Source organism: Rhyacophila brunnea, unplaced genomic scaffold (genome assembly GCF_057557595.1).
Source record: "Rhyacophila brunnea isolate RB1 unplaced genomic scaffold, BYU_Rbru_1.0 scaffold_12, whole genome shotgun sequence".
NCBI lineage: Eukaryota > Metazoa > Arthropoda > Insecta > Trichoptera > Rhyacophilidae > Rhyacophila > Rhyacophila brunnea.
Window position 1 is genome coordinate 39492696 of NW_028232774.1, and position 22758 is coordinate 39515453.

Consider the following 22758-nt stretch of genomic DNA (forward strand, 5'->3'; position numbering starts at 1 on the left):
GACTTGTGGACAATAATAGTGGATGAAATAATAATATTAAGTAGGTAGTTTATGGGCTCATATTTATGACCGCACCTAAACTAATAAATTATTAAACTTGTCTCCTTCACCATATTGAGATTATCTACGGTAACATCATTCCACTTTATTAAAAAACCAAATGAAAAAAATATTTACAAAATTCCTATCCAATGCCTAATAAGTATATTAAATGGGAGAAAGATGGACTACATACACTTTAAAAGTGAGTATTTGACTGATTTTTGTTTGCAAAAAGCTGAAAATGTTACTGTTATCAGCATGTAAGAATAATATTATTACACATTTTTTACCAAAACAAAGACATAAAAAGGTCTCGTTAACTAGGTACTTATTATTCAAAATAATACCTAATAAAATATGTTTTATAGCTACTCTAATACTATGAAAATGAAACTATTGATATCGTTGAGTCGAGTATTTGATACTATACAGCAAAAACGAGAAGACGCACTAATACAAAAATATAAACGAAAATAAACAAACCTGTTATAAAATTACGCAAACGGAAATTATTGAAATCAATGTTGTCTAATTAGACGAAATATCGGATTGAACGCCGACATATTAGATTATAAAAACACAAGGACTCTCACTAGCGATTTACTTACGGTTGTTATTGATAGGCTTGAATGATTTCAATTAAATTGCAGTGTGAATCATTACTGACTGCTTTCAAAATGTCAAATATCAATAAATAAAAGAGAGCAACAAATGGAGAATAATGTGCAATTAAAATCATCTCACCTTGAAAGATGTTTGAGCAGCTGATTTTTAATTATAGTAACCATTTTCGGTTATCTTTCTGAAGCACTAGGACTGCAAAACAAACAAATTAAACCTACAGACCAGGGGAAAAGAGTGAGAAATATCTTATCGACGTATGTCCATGTCAAACGTCATTTGCCAAACCCACGGCTCGTGGCATAGACAAAGACAATAGACAACCAATATGTCATTCTCAAAATCCGTAAAAAAAATATTATATAAGTAGATATTACTAAACACTATAAAACTTGATTACGATGCGATACAAAATTATACACTAAATTCGAATGAATAGTTTTATTGGAGGTATTTGCAGTACTGATTTGCTGAAAAAAATAATATTCCCCAAATGCAATTATTAAATTTAGTGTCGTGCAGGTGGTAGTTCTGTCAAGTTCTGAGCGCTAAAATTTCATTCCTTTTATTTGAATCAGTACGAAGTCAAAATTTTGTTTGTTAGCTCCATCGCAACCGAAAATAATCGATATTTTCACGTTCTTGAAGTTAATTTTAATATTTGTCAGGTTTCAAGTAGCGACATTGCATACAACGTAATTTGACATCTAAATAACAGTAAATATAGCGATATATAAATACAAGGTAAATAAATGTCATTATAATAAACGTAATCAATTTCATTTTGGTCATAATAATGTAGAAGCAGACTGTATAGGTATATTTACTATAGATGACACTACTATGAATAGATAACAGCCCCTGTCAAAAAATGTATCACACAATATTTTGCAAAATAAACAAAAACGTGAATGTGAAATAATAAATAATGTTTTTCTTAATTTTATTACAGCTGATAAAGTGCAAAAAATTGAGACCTTTTGTAATGCAGTTTCCAATTTATTATGTCGTTAAATAATAACGAAGTAATTATTTACGAGAGAACGAATCCGGGAGATGGACAGGAAGCGAAATTGAATAAAAATGGTGGTGTTGCAAATCGGGTGCGCAAAAAAACGCCATTGATCGAGGAAAACAACAATGAAATCGAATCACTGGCAATAGATTTTGAAGAAATGGGAAATATCGCAAATAAATTTAAATGTAAAGTTAAACACAATGAGGGGAACGATTCGGGAAGTTTTCATTTTGAGGTCAAAGAAATTCGTCACAAAGATATGCCAATTAAAACAATAGATACTAAAATAGGAGATACTCTTGCCGATTTAAATGCTCAAAATAATATTGAAGATGGCTACAGTTCTGATGATTTCGAAGATGATGTCGAAGAGACGGAAGTACAATTCAATAAGACGCCTAAAACACAGCCTACTTCTGCGTCGAGTGCCTCAAAAGCAAAACTGCCTAACAAGACTATCTCTCCCAAAAGTTTAACAAACCGAGATGGTAGTGTAAGCGTTGCTCCAAAAAGTCCACAATCTTGGGAGCGGAGTCAAGGAATTCAGGTCCATCGCCGAGCAATAATAGAAGCTGAAAACGTTCATATCATTGAGAGGGCGTCTTCCAGGGGTAGTTCGTCTAACAGGTAGATAACGAATTACAATAATTTGAATATTATCAGATTCTAAATTTAGGCTAATATACAATTAATTATTACATACCGTGGAGTTCAGTGACGCACCCAGGGGGGGAGGCAAGGGGCCCTGGCACCCCCAAACATGAAAATTATCAGAATGATTTTAAACATTGAAATTGAAAGCCAATAAACTATACCTTTGGGCTTAGACAAATAAAAACACGGCAAAAAAATGATTTGTAATTCTCCAGCATCCTTTTTAGAAAAATTTCTTAGATTTTAATTTCTAACACAAAAATTTCGAAACACTAATGTCAGGTTTTTTTAGAAACCCAATCCCCAATGGAACTGTCAAAAATTCTCGGTGTCCACCTGAATTCCGGAGTGGTGTAGATCATGGCTGGGGAGGGCTGACAGGGCTCTATCCTGGGGGCCCGGGCTGTGGGGGGGCTGGCGTGTCGGGTTTACCAGATAAGTGAAATAAAAACACATCATAAATTAGCTTTAATAGTAAAAAAGTCGCCTACGGCGCTATTATACTTCATAACCATGAACATTTTTAATTATATAATTGTGCAATGTATTTTTTGATTATTATATTGTGTCGATACTCGCCAGATCCATTATTAAAGTAGATGTATTAAAAATCGCCAATAATTCACTGTATAAGTACCCTTAATTTGAACTAAAACACAATTTGGAAAACGTTAATGTAGTGTTTCACACTGCCTTTAATCTTAGCGGTAGGTAGGGGGCCCGCCAAATATCCTAGCCTGAGGGCCCGTTTTAGGATGTGGGGACCATGGTGTAAGTACACCGAGTGAAGAAGAAAAAGAGCCCATGGGACTAATTTACATTCTCCTCCTTGCCCCCCCCCCAATATTAAATCCTGGGTGCGCCACTGGTGGAGTATTATGATCTTTATACTATATAGGTATTGATAGTGATTCAGTATTGATTGACACGCCAACATGTGTAATAATATGTATTCTTGTGTGTCCCTGATAACTATTAGAAATCGGAAGCATCAGTTGTTTGTTCTCCCAAGGTGCAGAACTAACCTTCCATTGGTGATGTGATGCCAATTGGGAGGGCAATAACTCTGTTCAACCAAATCGCTTCTGATGTTGATATATTATTATTCCACCTACGTGAGAATGAGTGTAGGTGGGCGTTGTTTTATAAATTCTTAAAATAGGGTCCACCTTAGCTCATTCGTGCTTCCATGATTTATAACTTTTATAATTTTTGTACCTTTTATTTTACTTTTCATACTGCTTTTGTGATACCTACTGCATAATATTTATTTCTTCTTTACAACTCTTAATTCAACGAAAACAAATAAGTATGAATGAAAAATTTAGCATTATTTTGTCGTATCGCCCATAACATACCAAAACCATTATGCTTTGGTTGAGGCAAGGATTATTTGATTTTTAAAAAATAACCAACACCATCTGTAAATTTAATTGTATCTAGTATTAGTTCAATAAAAACAAATACGAATGACTGACAAAGTTTAATATGCACTATTTATGTCGGATCTTAACAGCCTACCTCTACCCTTCACCACTATATAATGTGCACGTGTTAATATTAACACCCATATGGGAAACACGTCATAGGTAAACAACCCTGTAAAGACAATACATAAATTATTAATGTCGATAGTTGGGTATGTTTTTATTAGAGTTACATTGTTTTGCCCGCCCGCTTTGCATATCAGTCATTCACTCATAGTAAGGTATCACATACAAATAATAACAGCAGTGTCTATTTTACTGTCGCATGGCGATAAATTTTTGATGAAATTTGGCCTGCTACGAATGTATAATCGATAATCATAAACAACAAAGACGTGCATCGTTTGGTTTCGGGTTATGAAACCCAGGGGTTTCGGCCACTTTCATCAGTAGGTATTAATATACCTACATGATTTCGTATAATCACTACCTATCAGTAGGGGTGGAGGTAGGCTGTTAGGATCCGCCATAAATAGCGCAAACTAAACTTTGTCAGTCATACGTAAGTATTTGTTTTCATTGAAATAAGACTACAATAAAATAAACATAGATAGACATCAATAAATAAAGACTACAATACAAAAAAAAATCAGAGCGCCAGTGACTCCCCGACACTCCCCGAAATTTGTGTCTTTATATTTCTACAGGGACTACTTTTTTTTATTAGCCAGTCACAAGTTAGATGTGGTCAATGAATCGACGACAGAGGGATGCAAATGATGAAAAAGGCAAATTTTATTATATTAATTATTCCCGTTAAAATATTATACTCGCTAAAATTATACTTTGAATTTTTACATGAATGTTGTTTGGACATGTATATACGTACGTACCTAATGATATTATACAAGGTGTAAGGATATATTTTTACCAAGTAAACTAGATATTTTTTGTAAAAAAATATTATTATTTATTAAATAAAATATGTATTAAAATATTTGAATCCATAAGATTCATAATTATGCGCAATTATGGTCACGAAGGTACTTCAGGGTAGTATTGGAGAAGAGTAAATTTTCATTTTTTTTCTTTCTAAATTGGTGCATTTCTGATTCACCTCTTTTTCTAATTCTTAATATATTCCCGCTGTGAAACGTGTGACTCAAATATTTATGCGATAAACCGCCATCGAAAGTTAAAAATATATCATTAGTTATGCAATTTTGTACCCACTCTGTGGAAAATACGCATTTTTAAAAAATTTTATAGGTAATTTATGAATAAGCCGCCGTCATATCGTCGGTGTTTTGTAAAAAGGGCGAATTAACCAAAATGCTACTTTACAGGAGGAGGATTTTTAACTTTTAACATTTATTTGTTTTTAACTGTATATGATTATAAATATCTAACAAGTTTATAATAAAGCTTAGAAAGAATACTGTCATTATAATAGGTATTATTATATAATATTTTAAAACGCCTAATATGTCACATTTGCTTTTTATTTCGTAATTTTAATTTATTTAATTTTAGTCGATTATCGTTTTTAAATACTTTTCTGTGGAGATAAAAATTCGCCGTTTTTACACAACAAAGCTAGTGGGGTACATATTGTATTTTCATTAAAATCTCGATTTCGCCAAAATGGTTGATTCGCCCTTTTTACAAAACACCGACGATATATTATCTGCTTCGTGGAAAACCGCCGTCGACTTGAATGTTTCAAGCATTGATGTAGTTGTAGAGTATATCAATGGTTTCAAGCCAAATAATACTTTGGCGCCATGGTTAAAAATCGATATACCTTTTATGATGATTGTCGAACGCCACTGCTTTTGGAGGAGGTCATTGCCCATCGGCAGGACACAATAATAAAAAACCTACATTGTTTTATTATAAAAATGAGCGTAATTACGTAAAAGCTATTTACATAGGTAATATGTTATTATATAACCATTAGTCGTATCGTAATACTCTAATGTTATAGTTTATTTTATGTATATCTATCACACAGGTCACAGACCACACATTTTACAGATCCTGCGACAAACCAACCTAAGGCTGCGCGCACACGGCAAAGCGAAGTTTCGGATTCATCCGCCAAACGACGTTTGCGTTTTGTTTGCGAGCCGATTGCGTTTTAAATGCGTGTCAAATGCGTCAATATTTCGACGATGCTGTCCAAGAGAAAACACGGTTTTCAAGGGGATTCATAAACGCCTTTTTTTGAAACTGCACCCTGCTGCGAGAGTATTTATCTTTCATTACAGTAGCGTACAAGGGTAAATAAATCAATATAAAATCAGTACATAATATTGCATTATACCTACATTTATTTTCCCACTATTGCTTCTTTTGGAGCTGGACTGTTTTATATCGAAAGCGTTTTGAAAATTACCTATTGTTGAGCCTATTATATACCATCATCATCAATACTATCGACCGAGTTCAGACAGAATGTTCAGAAAGAGATCTGACTAATATTATTATAATTAATACTACTTATTTAATATTATTATTATATTTGAATGGTAGCTAGGAGGAGGGTTACTTACTTATTCAAGACCAGCTGACTAATAGACTGGAGGGCGATGATCCGGTCTTTTCGTACCCTAGAGGGGCCGTTTGCTGAAGGCAGACAGTTCTGTCGGTATTAATAGGTACAAGTATATTTATATTAATTATTGTTTTTTTGTTATAATATATTAGTTGCGATTAATTGACAATAAAATTTAGATAATTTATCTATTTAGCCGCTACAGTACCATATTCAATTACATATTCAAAAAAAGTTGGTAGTTATGAATTCAAAACACCTTTCATAAAAAATAGATTGAAATATTAGTAGGTACACTAACACGAAATTACCTGATATAGTCTCATTACAATAGCTATCTTTTTAATATGTAGCTATTGAATTCTAAGCAATACTATTCTATTGGAAATATGAACAGATTTTAAGGGGAGATATTTCAAATGTTTATGAATAATATGTTTTAAATGTTTATTTAATAAAAGATACAATAGGTATAATAATATATTACATTGTTCTAACAAATTATATACAAAAAACCTATAAAATATTTTAATTAAATTATATCTGTTTTCCCCATTGCATTAACGCCACTGTGAAATTCTTGATGACACTAATTAAGAAAGAAGGAAGATTTTTTAAATTTTTTCGGACTAAAGTAATAAATTATGTCATACAATTGCCTTATTGTGTTCGACAAACAAGAATTTATTTATTGCACTATCCGAAAAATTAAAAAAAAACTTTTTTTGTCGCCAGTGGCGAACTAAGAAAAATAAAATATAAAAATATAATATGTAAACATTACCTACATAATTATTAAGTATTTCTTTTTTACCATTTTACCTATATTTATTTTTCCACTATTGCTTGATTTGGAATAGAATTCTGTTATATTATATCGAAAGCGTTTTTTAATTTGATGATATTTTCATAGTGTAGAAATTATTTTTAATGACTTTCATGCGGATTTTTGTTAGCTATACGCAAATGCAGACATAGTCCAAATAAGCATTAAGCATTCAAGTGAATCTTTCTGGTTGCAAACAATTCATCATGACTTCGACAACAATAACAATACAGAACATGATAAAACAGAACAGCCAGGTTTTCTCCAGGTGTTCTGTTTTGTCACTGTCCCGTTTTGTCATGGAACCATTTTTTTAATGAAAAATACCCACTCATCCGGTCATGAGTTTGTCATTGGTAAATAAAATTTATTAGGCCTTTCTGAACATAATTATGTGGTTAATCAGTAAAATTTCTTAATACGCGCCCCCATAAATTTCAGCTTTCAAAAGTCGGTCCTGGCAGATTTCTTGAAACGGCTTTGTTTTAAAAAAATACTAAATACCTACCATTTTTGTTTTTTCGCTAACCCTTTTATAGAAAGTTCTTTTACTTAAACTAAATAACAATTAGTTTAGTTCAGACTACGTTGTGATTAAGACGTTATGGATTGTGACACGGATTCATTTATTGTGGCGATCAAAAACCACCCATGTCTTTGGAACTATAAGTGTGCAGACTATAGCAATAAAATAATTAAACAAAATGCGTGGGTGAGTTTGTGTAAAGAAATTATACAGGATTTCGAGGAGAAGGAAAAAAAAGAGTAAACTGCAATTGGTAAGTGTTTATATTTTTTATACATAGATACAACAATTGAAACCATATAACAACAACAACCGAACTATACCTTAACATTGTTTATTCGTTTTTTTTTTATTTAGTGAGTAGTTACAGTTGGTGACATCTCTCATTAGTTAATATTATTAAACTCCCAACATATTGCACAACGAGAAAACTATTGTTTACGAGAAATGAAATTTTAATACGCTTACGTACCGAATGTATTAATCGTATTTACAACGGGTTTTTTTAGAAACACTGCAAATATTCAAATTATTCAAAATATTATGTTTTTATACTTCATCATTTACTTAGTAGGTATCTAGGTAATAAGGTTTTTACCCTTTCTTCGTGTAGTTACTACTTACTAATGATTAGGTATAATTTAAACATTTCTTATACAGTAAATAATAGATTGATAATTGTTTTGGTGTAAATAATAAATTTTAATGCAGGTGTCTTGTAATATTACCCTTTCAAACATATAAGTACCTAATATCATCCCAGTGTAAATGTTTGAATGGACGCAAGTGTATTTATAAATCATAAATGGCAAAATACCGTGTACATATTTCTATACTCTAAGCATATACTAATAATAAATCAATCGTAGTTGGAGATCATTGATTATTGCGACTATTGTGCTTGAATGAAGTCATTATGAATAATTGTATTAATATGTATATTTATCTCTATATATATAAAAATCTCGTGTCACGATGTTTGTGGTCGAACTCCTCCGAAATGGCTCGACCAATTTTTATGATTTTTTTTATGTATATTTTTTAGGTATGAGAATAGGTCAACAAGTATATTTCATACCGCTAGGTGATAAGGGTATCTCAATCCAGAAAAGTTTTCTTTTATTTTTTTGACAATTTTTTTTTGTATTTTTTTTATTATTTGACATAAAAAAATACCTATAACCCCAAATTTTCACCCTCCTACCCCCACCCTCCCATTTTTCAATCGCGATTTTATTATTTTTGTATGAACAAATTTAGCCGTCGTTCGTATTTCAAACAGAACGAAATTATTTATGTTGTTGAATGACAGGTGGCGCTACGTCCGAGAAGAATTCAAGAGAAGCGTCGCGTCATTTTCACATTTCATTCGGCATATCACAACGCAGTGCGTGCAAAATTTGTACGATTTATTTTAATTTATCTATTTTTATGTGCGTGTATTACAGTGCACAATGCCAGCAAGACGCAAGGGGGGCCATTTGGGCCGTTGAACGAATAAAGCAACAAACATGCAAAATAGTAGAGCAGAAAGAACAGACGAACAAATTCAATAAGATAACAAAAACGTGCGTGTAAGCATGTCGCAATTGCGTGCATCTCAATCACAAGAGGCACGAGCTGAACGAAATCAACAACGAAAATTGAAACGGAGCCAAGCGCGCCGGTTCGTAGTTAACACACGCAGAGCGAATGACCGACAACGCCAACAAGTACATCGAGCATTTAAATCCGCTTCGTTCCTTCGTCACGCATTCGAGTACGAGCCAGATATTGAATATTCCGCTCATCCAAAAGTGTTGATTGGTGCTATGGACAAAGAATGTCTCCATTGTCATGCGCTCAAATTCAAACATGAGTCAGCCGGGATGTGTTGCGCATCAGGAAAAGTGCAACTACCAGAAATTGAGATACCACCAGAACCATTGAACGGCTTGCTCATCGGCACGGTTCCAGATTCAAACCTGTTCCTGAAGTCCATTCGCACATTCAATTCATGCTTCCAAATGACTTCGTCCGGAGCAACAGAAATAGTTCACAATACTGCGGCAAATGGTCAACAATTCCATTCTACGTTCAAAATCAAAGGCCAAGTATACCACAAAGTAGGCCCATTGCTGCCAATGCCAAACGAACCACATACATTTTTGCAAATCTACTTCATGGGCGCGGCGGTGAGAACATCAATCATGTGGATGCATGTTGCGGCTACAATAGCCTCAATTCGCCTAATGCCAGGCGCATCGTCGGTGAACTGGACGCCCTGTTGAATGAGCACAATGAATTATTGAAATACTTCAAAGCACACATGCACGAATTGCGAAGTGACAATCACACATTGTCATTAATCCTGATAAAACACCAGCTGGAGAGCACGTACGTCAATTCAATGCGACTGTTGTTGACGACATTGCTGGAATCATGGTTGGCGACCGCACATCGACGCGAGAAATCATGATTTGAAGAAGAAACAATAATCTGGAGTTCATCGCTGACACACACCGTTCATAGGACGCTCTCCAATATCCGCTAATTTTCTGGAAGGGACAAGACAGATATTGCATAAACATTAAATAACGAGATCCTGTCACAGGTAATTCATTCATTATGAACATCATTACTCATTTTGAATTGAGAAAATGAATGGTTGATGTTTTTTTGTTTTTATCGGCGGTCATCGTCTACAGCTCTCTATTCCTCTTTCTGTCATATATCCCATCCCGACACACTTACGATATATTCGTTATTTTTTATTTAACAACCAAAATATTCACTAGAAATAATTTATATGGCAGAACAACGTTTGCCGGGTCAGCTAGTATTTGTATATAAAACCAGATCAAATGTTTCTTATACACATAAATTTTGCGTGTAAACAATGGATTAGTTGATTTGAAACCTTTAGTAAGTAGGCATTATTGAAAATACAAAGATGGCAATACCTACCTACTTTAACTTTTACTATAGATAAATGCTGTTATTTAATTCATTTAGGATATTAATGATTTTTATAGATAAGTACGTAGTAGCGTAAAGACCCAATGGGTTGGGCGAATGGCTAACAAGTGACAACATTCTTTGTAAAAAGTTTATTTATTAATATAATTTCCATTCAATGGAGCCCAATGTATCGCGCTATGGAGCAAAAATGTTAATTATTTAGCTAGTTCCAGTACAAGCGATTGTTTAATACCTTTCAGACTTGTTAATTGATAATTTTAACAATAATGATGCACTATAGATTTTTTTTTGTTTTTAATACAAGTAAATAATTTGGACAAAACTAAAAAATAAAGCAATTATTTTTATCCTTTTTAATTATTATATTATGTATCATAATATGCATTAAAGTTTCTAACATAAACGAAACGCGCATTCAATATTGGCAATATTCGAAGACACTAAACGGGCTTAGTATTTCTTGCGTTGCTGGCTTCAGATTCTTGGTCGATGGTGACTGGCTTTCGCATATCTTATTACTCAGTTCTGTGGTATGACCTATATATATTTAATATTACATTTTATTACACATTATTATTAAACATTACATATTATTATTTATAAATCATGTATGTGTGAATACTTAGTAAACAGAATACAGTAGGTACCTAGCTAAATAATTAACATTTTTGCTCCAAAGCGAAACACATTGGGCTCCACTGGAATGGAAATTATATTAATAAATAAACTTGTTGCGAAGAATGTTGTCACTTGTTAGCCATTCGCCCAACCCATATAGTATAAAAAAACAAATCAAATGTTCTCCTACACATAATTTTGCATGCGGACAGTAGACTAATTGAATTAAAACTTATTGTAAGTCGGTGTTATTACTACAATAAAAAAAGATTATAACTACACGAAGAAAGGGTAAAAACCTTATTACCTAGACACCTACTAAGTAAATGATGAAGTATAAAAACATAATATTTTGAATAATTTGAATATTTGCAGTGTTTCTAAAAAAACCCGTTGTAAATACGATTAATACATTCGGTACGTAAGCGTATTAAAATTTCATTTCTCGTAAACAATAGTTTTCTCGTTGTGCAATATGTTGGGAGTTTAATAATATTAACTAATGAGAGATTGTTGTCTTGTCATGTCTAGATGATTGACCTATTCTCATACCTAAAAAATATACATAAAAAAAATCATAAAAATTGGTCGAGCCATTTCGGAGGAGTTCGACCACAAACATCGTGACACGAGATTTTTATATATATAGAGATAAATATACATATTAATACAATTATTCATAATGACTTCATTCAAGCACAATAGTCGCAATAATCAATGATCTCCAACTACGATTGATTTATTATTAGTATATGCTTAGAGTATAGAAATATGTACACGGTATTTTGCCATTTATGATTTATAAATACACTTGCGTCCATTCAAACATTTACACTGGGATGATATTAGGTACTTATATGTTTGAAAGGGTAATATTACAAGACACCTGCATTAAAATTTATTATTTACACCAAAACAATTATCAATCTATTATTTACTGTATAAGAAATGTTTAAATTATACCTAATCATTAGTAAGTAGTAACTACACGAAGAAAGGGTAAAAACCTTATTACCTAGATACCTACTAAGTAAATGATGAAGTATAAAAACATAATATTTTGAATAATTTGAATATTTGCAGTGTTTCTAAAAAAACCCGTTGTAAATACGATTAATACATTCGGTACGTAAGCGTATTAAAATTTCATTTCTCGTAAACAATAGTTTTCTCGTTGTGCAATATGTTGGGAGTTTAATAATATTAACTAATGAGAGATGTCACCAACTGTAACTACTCACTAAATAAAAAAAAAACGAATAAACAATGTTAAGGTATAGTTCGGTTGTTGTTGTTATATGGTTTCAATTGTTGTATCTATGTATAAAAAATATAAACACTTACCAATTGCAGTTTACTCTTTTTTTTCCTTCTCCTCGAAATCCTGTATAATTTCTTTACACAAACTCACCCACGCATTTTGTTTAATTATTTTATTGCTATAGTCTGCACACTTATAGTTCCAAAGACATGGGTGGTTTTTGATCGCCACAATAAATGAATCCGTGTCACAATCCATAACGTCTTAATCACAACGTAGTCTGAACTAAACTAATTGTTATTTAGTTTAAGTAAAAGAACTTTCTATAAAAGGGTTAGCGAAAAAACAAAAATGGTAGGTATTTAGTATTTTTTTAAAACAAAGCCGTTTCAAGAAATCTGCCAGGACCGACTTTTGAAAGCTGAAATTTATGGGGGCGCGTATTAAGAAATTTTACTGATTAACCACATAATTATGTTCAGAAAGGCCTAATAAATTTTATTTACCAATGACAAACTCATGACCGGATGAGTGGGTATTTTTCATTAAAAAAATGGTTCCATGACAAAACGGGACAGTGACAAAACAGAACACCTGGAGAAAACCTGGCTGTTCTGTTTTATCATGTTCTGTATTGTTATTGTTGTCGAAGTCATGATGAATTGCTTGCAACCAGAAAGATTCACTTGAATGCTTAATGCTTATTTGGACTATGTCTGCATTTGCGTATAGCTAACAAAAATCCGCATGAAAGTCATTAAAAATAATTTCTACACTATGAAAATATCATCAAATTAAAAAACGCTTTCGATATAATATAACAGAATGCTATTCCAAATCAAGCAATAGTGGAAAAAATAAATATAGGTAAAATGGTAAAAAAGAAATACTTAATAATTATGTAGGTAATGTTTACATATTATATTTTTATATTTTATTTTTCTTAGTTCGCCACTGGCGACAAAAAAAGGTTTTTTTTAATTCTTCGGATAGTGCAATAAATAAATTCTTGTTTGTCGAACACAATAAGGCAATTGTATGACATAATTTATTACTTTAGTCCGAAAAAATTTAAAAAATCTTCCTTCTTTCTTAATTAGTGTCATCAAGAATTTCACAGTGGCGTTAATGCAATGGGGAAAACAGATATAATTTAATTAAAATATTTTATAGGTTTTTTGTATATAATTTGTTAGAAAAATGTAATATATTATTATACCTATTGTATCTTTTATTAAATAAACATTTAAAACATATTATTCATAAACATTTGAAATATCTCCCCTTAAAATCTGTTCATATTTCCAATAGAATAGTATTGCTTAGAATTCAATAGCTACATATTAAAAAGATAGCTATTGTAATGAGACTATATCAGGTAATTTCGTGTTAGTGTACCTACTAATATTTCAATCTATTTTTTATGAAAGGTGTTTTGAATTCATAACTACCAACTTTTTTTGAATATGTAATTGAATATGGTACTGTAGCGGCTAAATAGATAAATTATCTAAATTTTATTGTCAATTAATCGCAACTAATATATTATAACAAAAAAACAATAATTAATATAAATATACTTGTACCTATTAATACCGACAGAACTGTCTGCCTTCAGCAAACGGCCCCTCTAGGGTACGAAAAGACCGGATCATCGCCCTCCAGTCTATTAGTCAGCTGGTCTTGAATAAGTAAGTAACCCTCCTCCTAGCTACCATTCAAATATAATAATAATATTAAATAAGTAGTATTAATTATAATAATATTAGTCAGATCTCTTTCTGAACATTCTGTCTGAACTCGGTCGATAGTATTGATGATGATGGTATATAATAGGCTCAACAATAGGTAATTTTCAAAACGCTTTCGATATAAAACAGTCCAGCTCCAAAAGAAGCAATAGTGGGAAAATAAATGTAGGTATAATGCAATATTATGTACTGATTTTATATTGATTTATTTACCCTTGTACGCTACTGTAATGAAAGATAAATACTCTCGCAGCAGGGTGCAGTTTCAAAAAAAGGCGTTTATGAATCCCCTTGAAAACCGTGTTTTCTCTTGGACAGCATCGTCGAAATATTGACGCATTTGACACGCATTTAAAACGCAATCGGCTCGCAAACAAAACGCAAACGTCGTTTGGCGGATGAATCCGAAACTTCGCTTTGCCGTGTGCGCGCAGCCTAATAAGTTGACAAAAATATGTTTCGTGTGACATGACATGACAAAGAGTTTTATTATTATCGAAAATTTGACTATAACGAGGTAGAGAAGGATGTGCGTTATGTGTTTGGTAAATGCAATCTATTCGTAACGATCAGGTACGGATTTACCATAGGGATAAAAAGGCTATAGCCAATGCCACTCCAATAATTGGAAGGGGCCGAGGTCCGAACAATAAAATTTGAAAACATTTTTATAAAAAAATGTTGAAACAAAAACTCGTCAAACGTATGCAATAAAATATACTAATTATTATCTACTTTCAAGGAGAAAATTTTATTATGCACACATTTATATTGGTAAGATGAGATGCGATCATAGAGTTCCATAGAGTGATATTTATTATTAGACATTTTTTGTAAAAGGCCGTTTTTAATAAGTTGCTTTTTTGTTGTAATATCTAGTATTATCATCTGAAGGTTTCTTCGGTATTATTATTACATGCTAAAATAATAAATTAGAGAGATGTTAATGTTATGGTTTAATTATATTTATTGTCAGAAACTATGATTTTATAATGGCACGCGATTATAGAACATCACTCATCATAGAAGAGAAAAATCAGTTTTATTTAAAGTAAGTAGGTATGTGTCCAGCAGTGATGCAAACCGTACTATAATTATAGTACAATACCTACTATAATTTTGATCCCGCGAAAAATGTAAAATACTATAATTTTACGCCAAATATACCAAAATACTATAATTTTAAAGGATTCAAGACGAAAAATGTTCCTGTACTATATATTTTTACGAAATATTATATTTTTTACGCCTTTGTACTATAATCAGCATATAAAAGATGGCAACACTGGTGTCCAGGGAACACAAAATGAATGGGAACTGGCTTATCCTACTGGGTGTGGTATAACAGGCTGAATTTCTCGAATGTGAAAATTATGGGATATACATACGTCGTGTTAAAAGAATGTGCTATTTTAAATAGTTAATAATATGCATTTCAGTTTGGCACGTTAATGTCAGGTGCTTTCAATCTTTGGGAACAGTCGACGCGGTTTTTGTACTTGGGTTTTATGGCGGTGAGGCCATAAACTACCCTGCTTCAGAACTTTGATCCATGGCGATTGCTTTTACATTTCTAGTAAGTTATTAATCTGTTCTGTGGTAGATACTTACCTACCTATATTTAAATGTCATGAAATATAGTTAATGTTAAATTTCTTTTCTAGCGGTTCCACCGGTAAGCAGGGTCGTCGGATAAACATGTCGTTCACGAATGACAGGAGCAAGGAAATTGAGCGGGAAAACCACATTCTTCTGAAGAAAATTCTAAAAAATCGTAACACAAAAAAGCCAGCTACTCCGTCCAGCCAGGTCCAATCTCGGTCATCGAGCGCAACAGTCAACAGAAAACGGGCTCAAGAGAAGATTCAGCATGATAATCTGGTACCTACCTACCTGATACCTATGATCTGAATCATATAGAAAACAGAATTATTACCGAAAACTGCTCCGGGTTGTGAAATTAGGCAAAGTGAGGGTACTACGAAGTACGAACATTCGTAATTTAAAAATATGAAGAAAAACGAATATAATAGTAATGCATGATAAATAATGAAATATAACGTAATTTTTATTACATAGTTACAAGCATCATTAGGTACATAATGTACCTAAAAACGTAGTGAAAAATGTACAGAGAAATGTGAGTTAATTATACAATAAGAAAAGAAATAAAATAAAATAACAAAAATAAAAATAAAAGTAAAAGTAGATGGAAGCACACAGATTGAACGATTGATAGACCCTATCTTAAAAACATATAAAACAACGTCCACCTAAATTTACCATCACGTAAGTGGAATATATGAATATTCGAAGCGATTTCATTAAACATGGTTAATATTGCATATTCTAATACATATATGTAGGGGAAAAGGTTGTGCCTTGGGACATTTTTCAATTTTATGCGCTGTCTTATCTTTTAGATAGGAAATGCTCACAGCACAGATTATTTCTGAGTTCCCTGGAAATACGAGTAGAATATGAAAGCAAACATTGGATGCTCCAGTACTTGTTATGCTTTGATTGACAAAATATTACATTCTTCACTTCGATTCAACCAAAGTTGACCTAGTGAAAAGGGTGACAACTCTGGAATTCTTGTTTCAACGAAGTATCGCAAGATATAATTCAATCAATTTTTACTTTTCAACAGTCAAGTGGTCAATCCAAATTCATCATCCTGTTAGCGCCTCCCCAATAGTCTGCGGCTCCCCAGGGAGGCGCGCCTCCCAGTTTGGAAATCTGTTACTTAAACTGTAACTTGTTTCCTAAACTATCGAACCTTATTATTTATTATGTGCATTCATTAAATTCGATCGTACGAGTACCTATGAGATGAAGGTGCCTTCGGGGGCTAGATTTTTGAATCTCGCATATCAAGCTATGACTTATTTTAATTTATTTTAAATCTCGACGTTTAAGGCTATACGTCAGCTGGGGCACGGTCTAACACGATCGTGACTACGCGACGCGAAGATTGTGCAAATGACGCGTGCAGAACAAAAGATAATTTGTCATAGAAAGTCGACATGCGTCCATTTAATGTTATGTTTATTGTTCTATTACTAATAATAATAATATATGCATTGACATGTTTTCTTTTTCAAGTAAATGGGTAACGTTTTTTAGTCATCTTTACACGATTTAAGAATTAATTCCCCCGTCGCCATCACAAAACAAATCGACGTGTTCACAGCTCTACTTAGAATAGACCCACAGATGGTTGCACTAATTCACGAGTTGCCACGGGTGACGGGTCTTCCAATGACGCAGGCTTTGCGTATCATAGAATGCCGAGGGGAGTGACCAGTCCATTGAGAAAGTTTTTCTCAGTGAAATCATCCGGGTCACGATCCTTAGTCATGGGGGAGAAGAAGAATACATAATTTTCCATGCACCTCAATAATTTGTATTTTTTTCGTTTATAGGAGGGGGTCCGAACCCCAACCCCCCCCCCCCCCCCCTTGCGTGCGCGCCTGACTGACTCATATTCCTCACCAATTCTCTCCAGTTTATATGCTTTCATATAACCCTATTCCACACAATTACTTCACCTAATTCTTAACCCCCCTTTAGGTTGCTTTCGCTGGAGTACCCACCTGGTCACAATCTTTGGTGTCCTGTCATCAGGCATTCTCTCAATGTGTCCCCCGTCCATTGCAGTCTTTGCGTATTACGAGTACCAATAATTTGGTGTCCCACTATGATGTCTATTTCATGGTTCATTTTTCTTATGTGTCGAATGTTAGCTCAAAAATTCTTTGCAATATTATATTATAATTTGATATATTTATTCTTTCAGATTCTGCTTCGCAAAATACAGGCAAGCAAACCATCGAACCAGAGTTTAAGGAAATAGATAGTTCGGTGATTTATTGCCTACAGAAACATAAGTAGCGAAAACAGTGAATTTAAATCATTTTGACATTATAAATATTGTGTATTATGAATACCTATTATTAACAATAATAATTAATATCAATTTGTAATATGTTATTAAAGACCATCAAATAATTATTCATGACTGATTAGTATTTTTATACTTCAAACAGGTGTTCAATGTATTTTATTAAAGGTATATTTTTATACATAACAGTACTTCTATTAGGTAGGCACTTACGTATTTTCAATAATAAAGGTATATCTGAAAAATGTTAATGATGTTGCTTTACTTTCCCATTAACCATTTGTTCGACGTCAAAGGAATGTAATGAAGTAGGTAGGTACTAACATTTTTGTTGCTTCTTCAGTAGATATTATTATGTATTAGTATTTTATATTTAACTATGTTCGACTGATAGAAAATGTTACATATTTGGTATCATCATGGGAGTAGTGAGTGTCTAATTCTACTACATACTTAGTTTATTAAAAACAAAGAACTTCTAAAGCAGGCCTTTGTTTGTTCAGCACTGTTAAGGCTATACCTCAGCTGAGGCATGGTCTAAAAAGATCGTGACTGGGTGATGCGCGGATTGTGCAAATGACGCGAGCCGAACGAAATATAATTTGTTATAAAAATCCAACATGCGTACATTTAATGTTATGTTTATTGTTATATTACTAATAATAATAGTATATTCATTGACGTGTTTTCTTTTTCAAGTACATGCGGAACGTTTTTTAGTCATATTTACACGATTTAAGAATATATTCCTCCGACGCCATCACAAAACAAATTGACGTGCTCACAAGTCGACTATCGCTCTCCGAATGGCAACGCGGCTGAAATTACGTCCCACATAGTGTTGAAAATTATTTGCCGTTTCACTTATGTACGCTCTTAATAGAGCCATTGGTAGGTATTGCTTTTATGCAGTCGACATGGATAGGCCATTAATTCCAAATGATGTGCTTCATTGGACGATAAAGACAATGCGGAGAAGGTTTGAAATGAAAATAATTTGATTACAATATTATTTATCTTGCGATAAATTGCGACGTTCAGTGATCAGGAGAAAACTGAGTGGAAATACCAGGAGCTCATCCAGAAAAATGGTTTAGGAGGGTATTTTTTATCGATTTTTAAGACGACGGTAAAGGGTGGGATTTACAAAATATAGCAGGTGTCATTGACTTTCATATTAAATTTACACATAGATGATTCTTGTCACTTCAATCGAGAAACAGTGGCGCACACACGGGGGAGGGGGGGGGCAAGGGGCCCTGGACTAATTTACATTATCCTCCTTGGGCCCCTCCCAATATTAAATCCTGGGTGCGCCACCGTCGAGGAATATCGCAGTTTCTCAGATACATACCCAGAGACGCCGCACTTTAAATCTAGCGATAATCACCCCCAGTGACGTCCCTAAACAAAATGCCGCCCCTGGACAGCGCCAAAATGCCGCCCCATTTTTGTATACAGTATTTTTTATCATCCGTGCATGTGTCGTTTCATATGAACATATGTCGGTCACCAAGGACGTCGAAGGGCAACGGAAGTAAACTAGACATCGTGAACTCGACAAAAAAATTACAGTCCTGTTAAACCTTTTAAGTCAATTAATAGGTAAATTTTGTTTCCAACCAGTGAGCTGAATTTTTTTAATGGAAAGATATTTTCGTTACTAAGTTTAGGTTGCTATTTCTATATTATATACCAAACGATTATCATCGATTTACCGCCCTTCGAGTAACTGCCGCCCCCAAGTGACGCTCATTCTGCCTACCCCCACGGGACGTCACTGATCACCCCGCCTGCAGGTGTAACTTAGGGTGTTCACCATGTGTTCACCTACGAGTTATTGCGAGCTGTCACATCCACAAGTGGATGTTACAATCATAATCCTATGGTGGTATTCAATATCTGGGAAGAATAACATTGATAAGTAGTTCGTATGTATTTAGATTTAATGACTAGATATAAAGTAAATTAATCTAGGTAGTGCGTGTTATTTAATATTGCCAATTTTCGCTATCATACATGCATCATGCATCATAATAAATCTATCGGATACACGGATGGAGAAGGAAACGCAAACGTGGAAATGCAAAGACGTTAGATGCATTATTAATTATTATTACCATGTCTTTCATAACAACGATTTTCCCGGCAACTCGCAGCATGACATGCAAATGCAATTTTATTCTACTGAATTTAAATGGAATGTAGAAAATTATTTTATTTGGTATTTTGGGGGTAATTACTTTTTATTATTGGATCTATATTAAGCCGCCTCACTAGAGGTTTCTTAGCTTTTTTTGTTACCTATAGCTATACGACAAAAATTATGTTAGCCACTTGCTAAGCCAAGCCTATTAGGTCCATGCTCTGGGTCCAAACACACATTGAAAATACAATATGTAAATTTTTCAGTCCCGGGAGTCGAATCCGAGGCCCACTTGAGGCTGTGCGACAAGGGTACGAAGTGTCGCACTCTTTGGCAGCATCCGGAACACATGTATTACTGATACCTACCACGAAATTACCTATCCTATCGGTTATCAGTGTTATCACAACGTTAATTAAACCATTAAGCTTATGTAGGTACATATGTATTTAAAAACTTATACTAAGTTGTTAAATTTATAAATCTCATTCAATATTGGTATAATATCATAAAGCCATTTAAATAGTATGTACCTACGTTCGCAGATAGAGAGAGTATGCTCTAAGATAATATCATAAAACAACAAGTATTGTATAGATGTAACCAACCTTTTTATCATTCAATGACAAAAAATCAAAATATACCTACCTATACTTACATATTGTAATAACGGGTGGCGTGCGAAGGGCCTGAAGCATTGGGTTTAAAAAAATAGGAACAAATTGTCAGTTTCAACCAACCGCATTTCCCAAAGATAATCTGTCCAGATCAGATTCCAACTCAATTTCCACGGACGCGCTCCAAGTCCTGGCCGGCATCCTTCCACTTGACCTGCACATACAGGTACGCGGGTGCATCCACGATGCTCCTCAAAGACAAGAAAGCCGTCAAATGACGCTGGATACGGCGTAGAACACCAGGCAACGAAAGTAGGATGAGACGATCAAGGGCAGGAACACATATTTGTTCTTTCCTAACGTCCAATGGCGATTGGAGATAACCAAGTTGACTCCAGTCAATTTTTGACAGGCCATGGTGAGTTCGCTGCCAAGTTCTGTGAGCTTGGACTTGTTATCTGACCGACATGTTCATGCGGCTGAGAAAACAGGATGTAAACCACATCCTCTGGGAATGTCCGAGAATGTGCTCCGAGAGGGAAGAGATGCTCAACTCTGTCTACAGCCTCAATTACATTGAGCTTCTTTACGAGCTGTTTATTGGCGAATTTACAATCTGCCTGTAAAGTCGCCCAGTGTAATCATCGAATAAGCTAATAAGCAGGTTGTAAACACTCTACCGAGAAAAGTTGAAAGCCGGTCAACTTTACACGCTACACGCCGGCGTGTGGGCCTACTGCGTACCGCTGCGTACTGCGTGCCTAGCGCAGTACCAACCTCCCGGTAAAAAAACGAACTACGTTCCGTAAAAATAGTCGCTGGCTTGTGGCTTCTCAGCGAATGGAAAGTTTCGTGTGTAATCATCAAATCGCAGTAGCTGAATCGCCCGCTTTTAAATTCGCCAATAAACAGCTCGTAAAGAAGCTCAATGTAATTGAGGCTTTAACCAACTGTTTGACCCATCGGGCCGTCTGACCTAGTCACCACAAAGGCCAATTTTATTGCTTTTGTAAAATTTATGGGAAGATCTCTTTACCATTGAGACTGATTGTGGTGCGAGGCGGGATCTGTGTTTGTGTTGTTCAGATTCCAGGTAACTTGGTACCTATTTCAGATATTTCAAGCATTTTTAAAATTTAATTTAATTCAGGTCGATCGATTCGTCAGCATTTCTTATCAGAATTTCATCGTGTAGATACGAAACTATGTTTTTAGTAACTACCTACTTTATATGAAATTATATTTTTAAATATTTCTAAGTGATGCGAGTGAATGACATTTTGATGATAAGTTTGATTACAATGTACATATTGTTATGTGTTTATTTGTTGAAAATAATTCAATCTATATTTCAGTTTATGGAGGTTTTTGTTCACAGTTTGTTCTGCGATTGCCTACACTGTAAATTTAAAAACTTTATACGTAGCTCGGTAGATGGCACTATAATATCGCAATCCGCAAAGCATGCAAGGCAAACTTACTATCATCTGACAGTAGTAGGGCTGCCAGGAAAATAAATGTTAATATAAAATAAGATTTTTTGAGACTTGATCCTTACAAGACGTTCAATAATTATTCATTTCATTCAAAATAACACTGAAGAAAATATATCAAACTTTCGGCAAAATGTATTATACCGAAGGATACTTAATACCACACAGTCACATTAAAAAGTCATAAGTTTAACAGCTAATATTTTATTAAAACGCTTCCTTATTGAGATGAATAGGTACACATTATTCAACTTGACAATGAAAAAGAACAAAAAATATCAGTAGCTCCTATTATATTATGTTGAGTCGTTACATTTAAAAAATATATAAGTA

At 33.7% G+C, this 22758-nt stretch overlaps 2 protein-coding genes across 3 annotated transcripts in view; one reads left to right on the forward strand and one right to left on the reverse strand.

Moving 5' to 3' along the window:
• The window catches only part of LOC147078163 (bridge-like lipid transfer protein family member 3B), a 62233-nt gene extending 61280 nt beyond the window's left edge, over positions 1-953 (reverse strand). For both annotated transcript variants that reach the window (XM_085961277.1, XM_085961278.1), the window contains exon 1: positions 787-953. In XM_085961277.1, coding sequence (XP_085817403.1) covers positions 787-830 — 44 coding nt within the window. In that variant the 5' untranslated portion in view covers positions 831-953. The remainder of the gene's footprint in view (positions 1-786) is intronic.
• Positions 954-1230: 277 nt separating this feature from the next.
• Positions 1231-18409, forward strand: hmw (hemingway). Its single transcript, XM_085940214.1, has 4 exons — positions 1231-1407; positions 1616-2308; positions 15927-16143; positions 18065-18409. Exons 2-4 carry the CDS (start codon positions 1668-1670, stop codon positions 18119-18121), a joined length of 915 nt encoding a protein of 304 aa, XP_085796340.1. The 5' UTR covers positions 1231-1407; positions 1616-1667; the 3' UTR covers positions 18122-18409.
• Positions 18410-22758: the final 4349 nt, after the last annotated feature.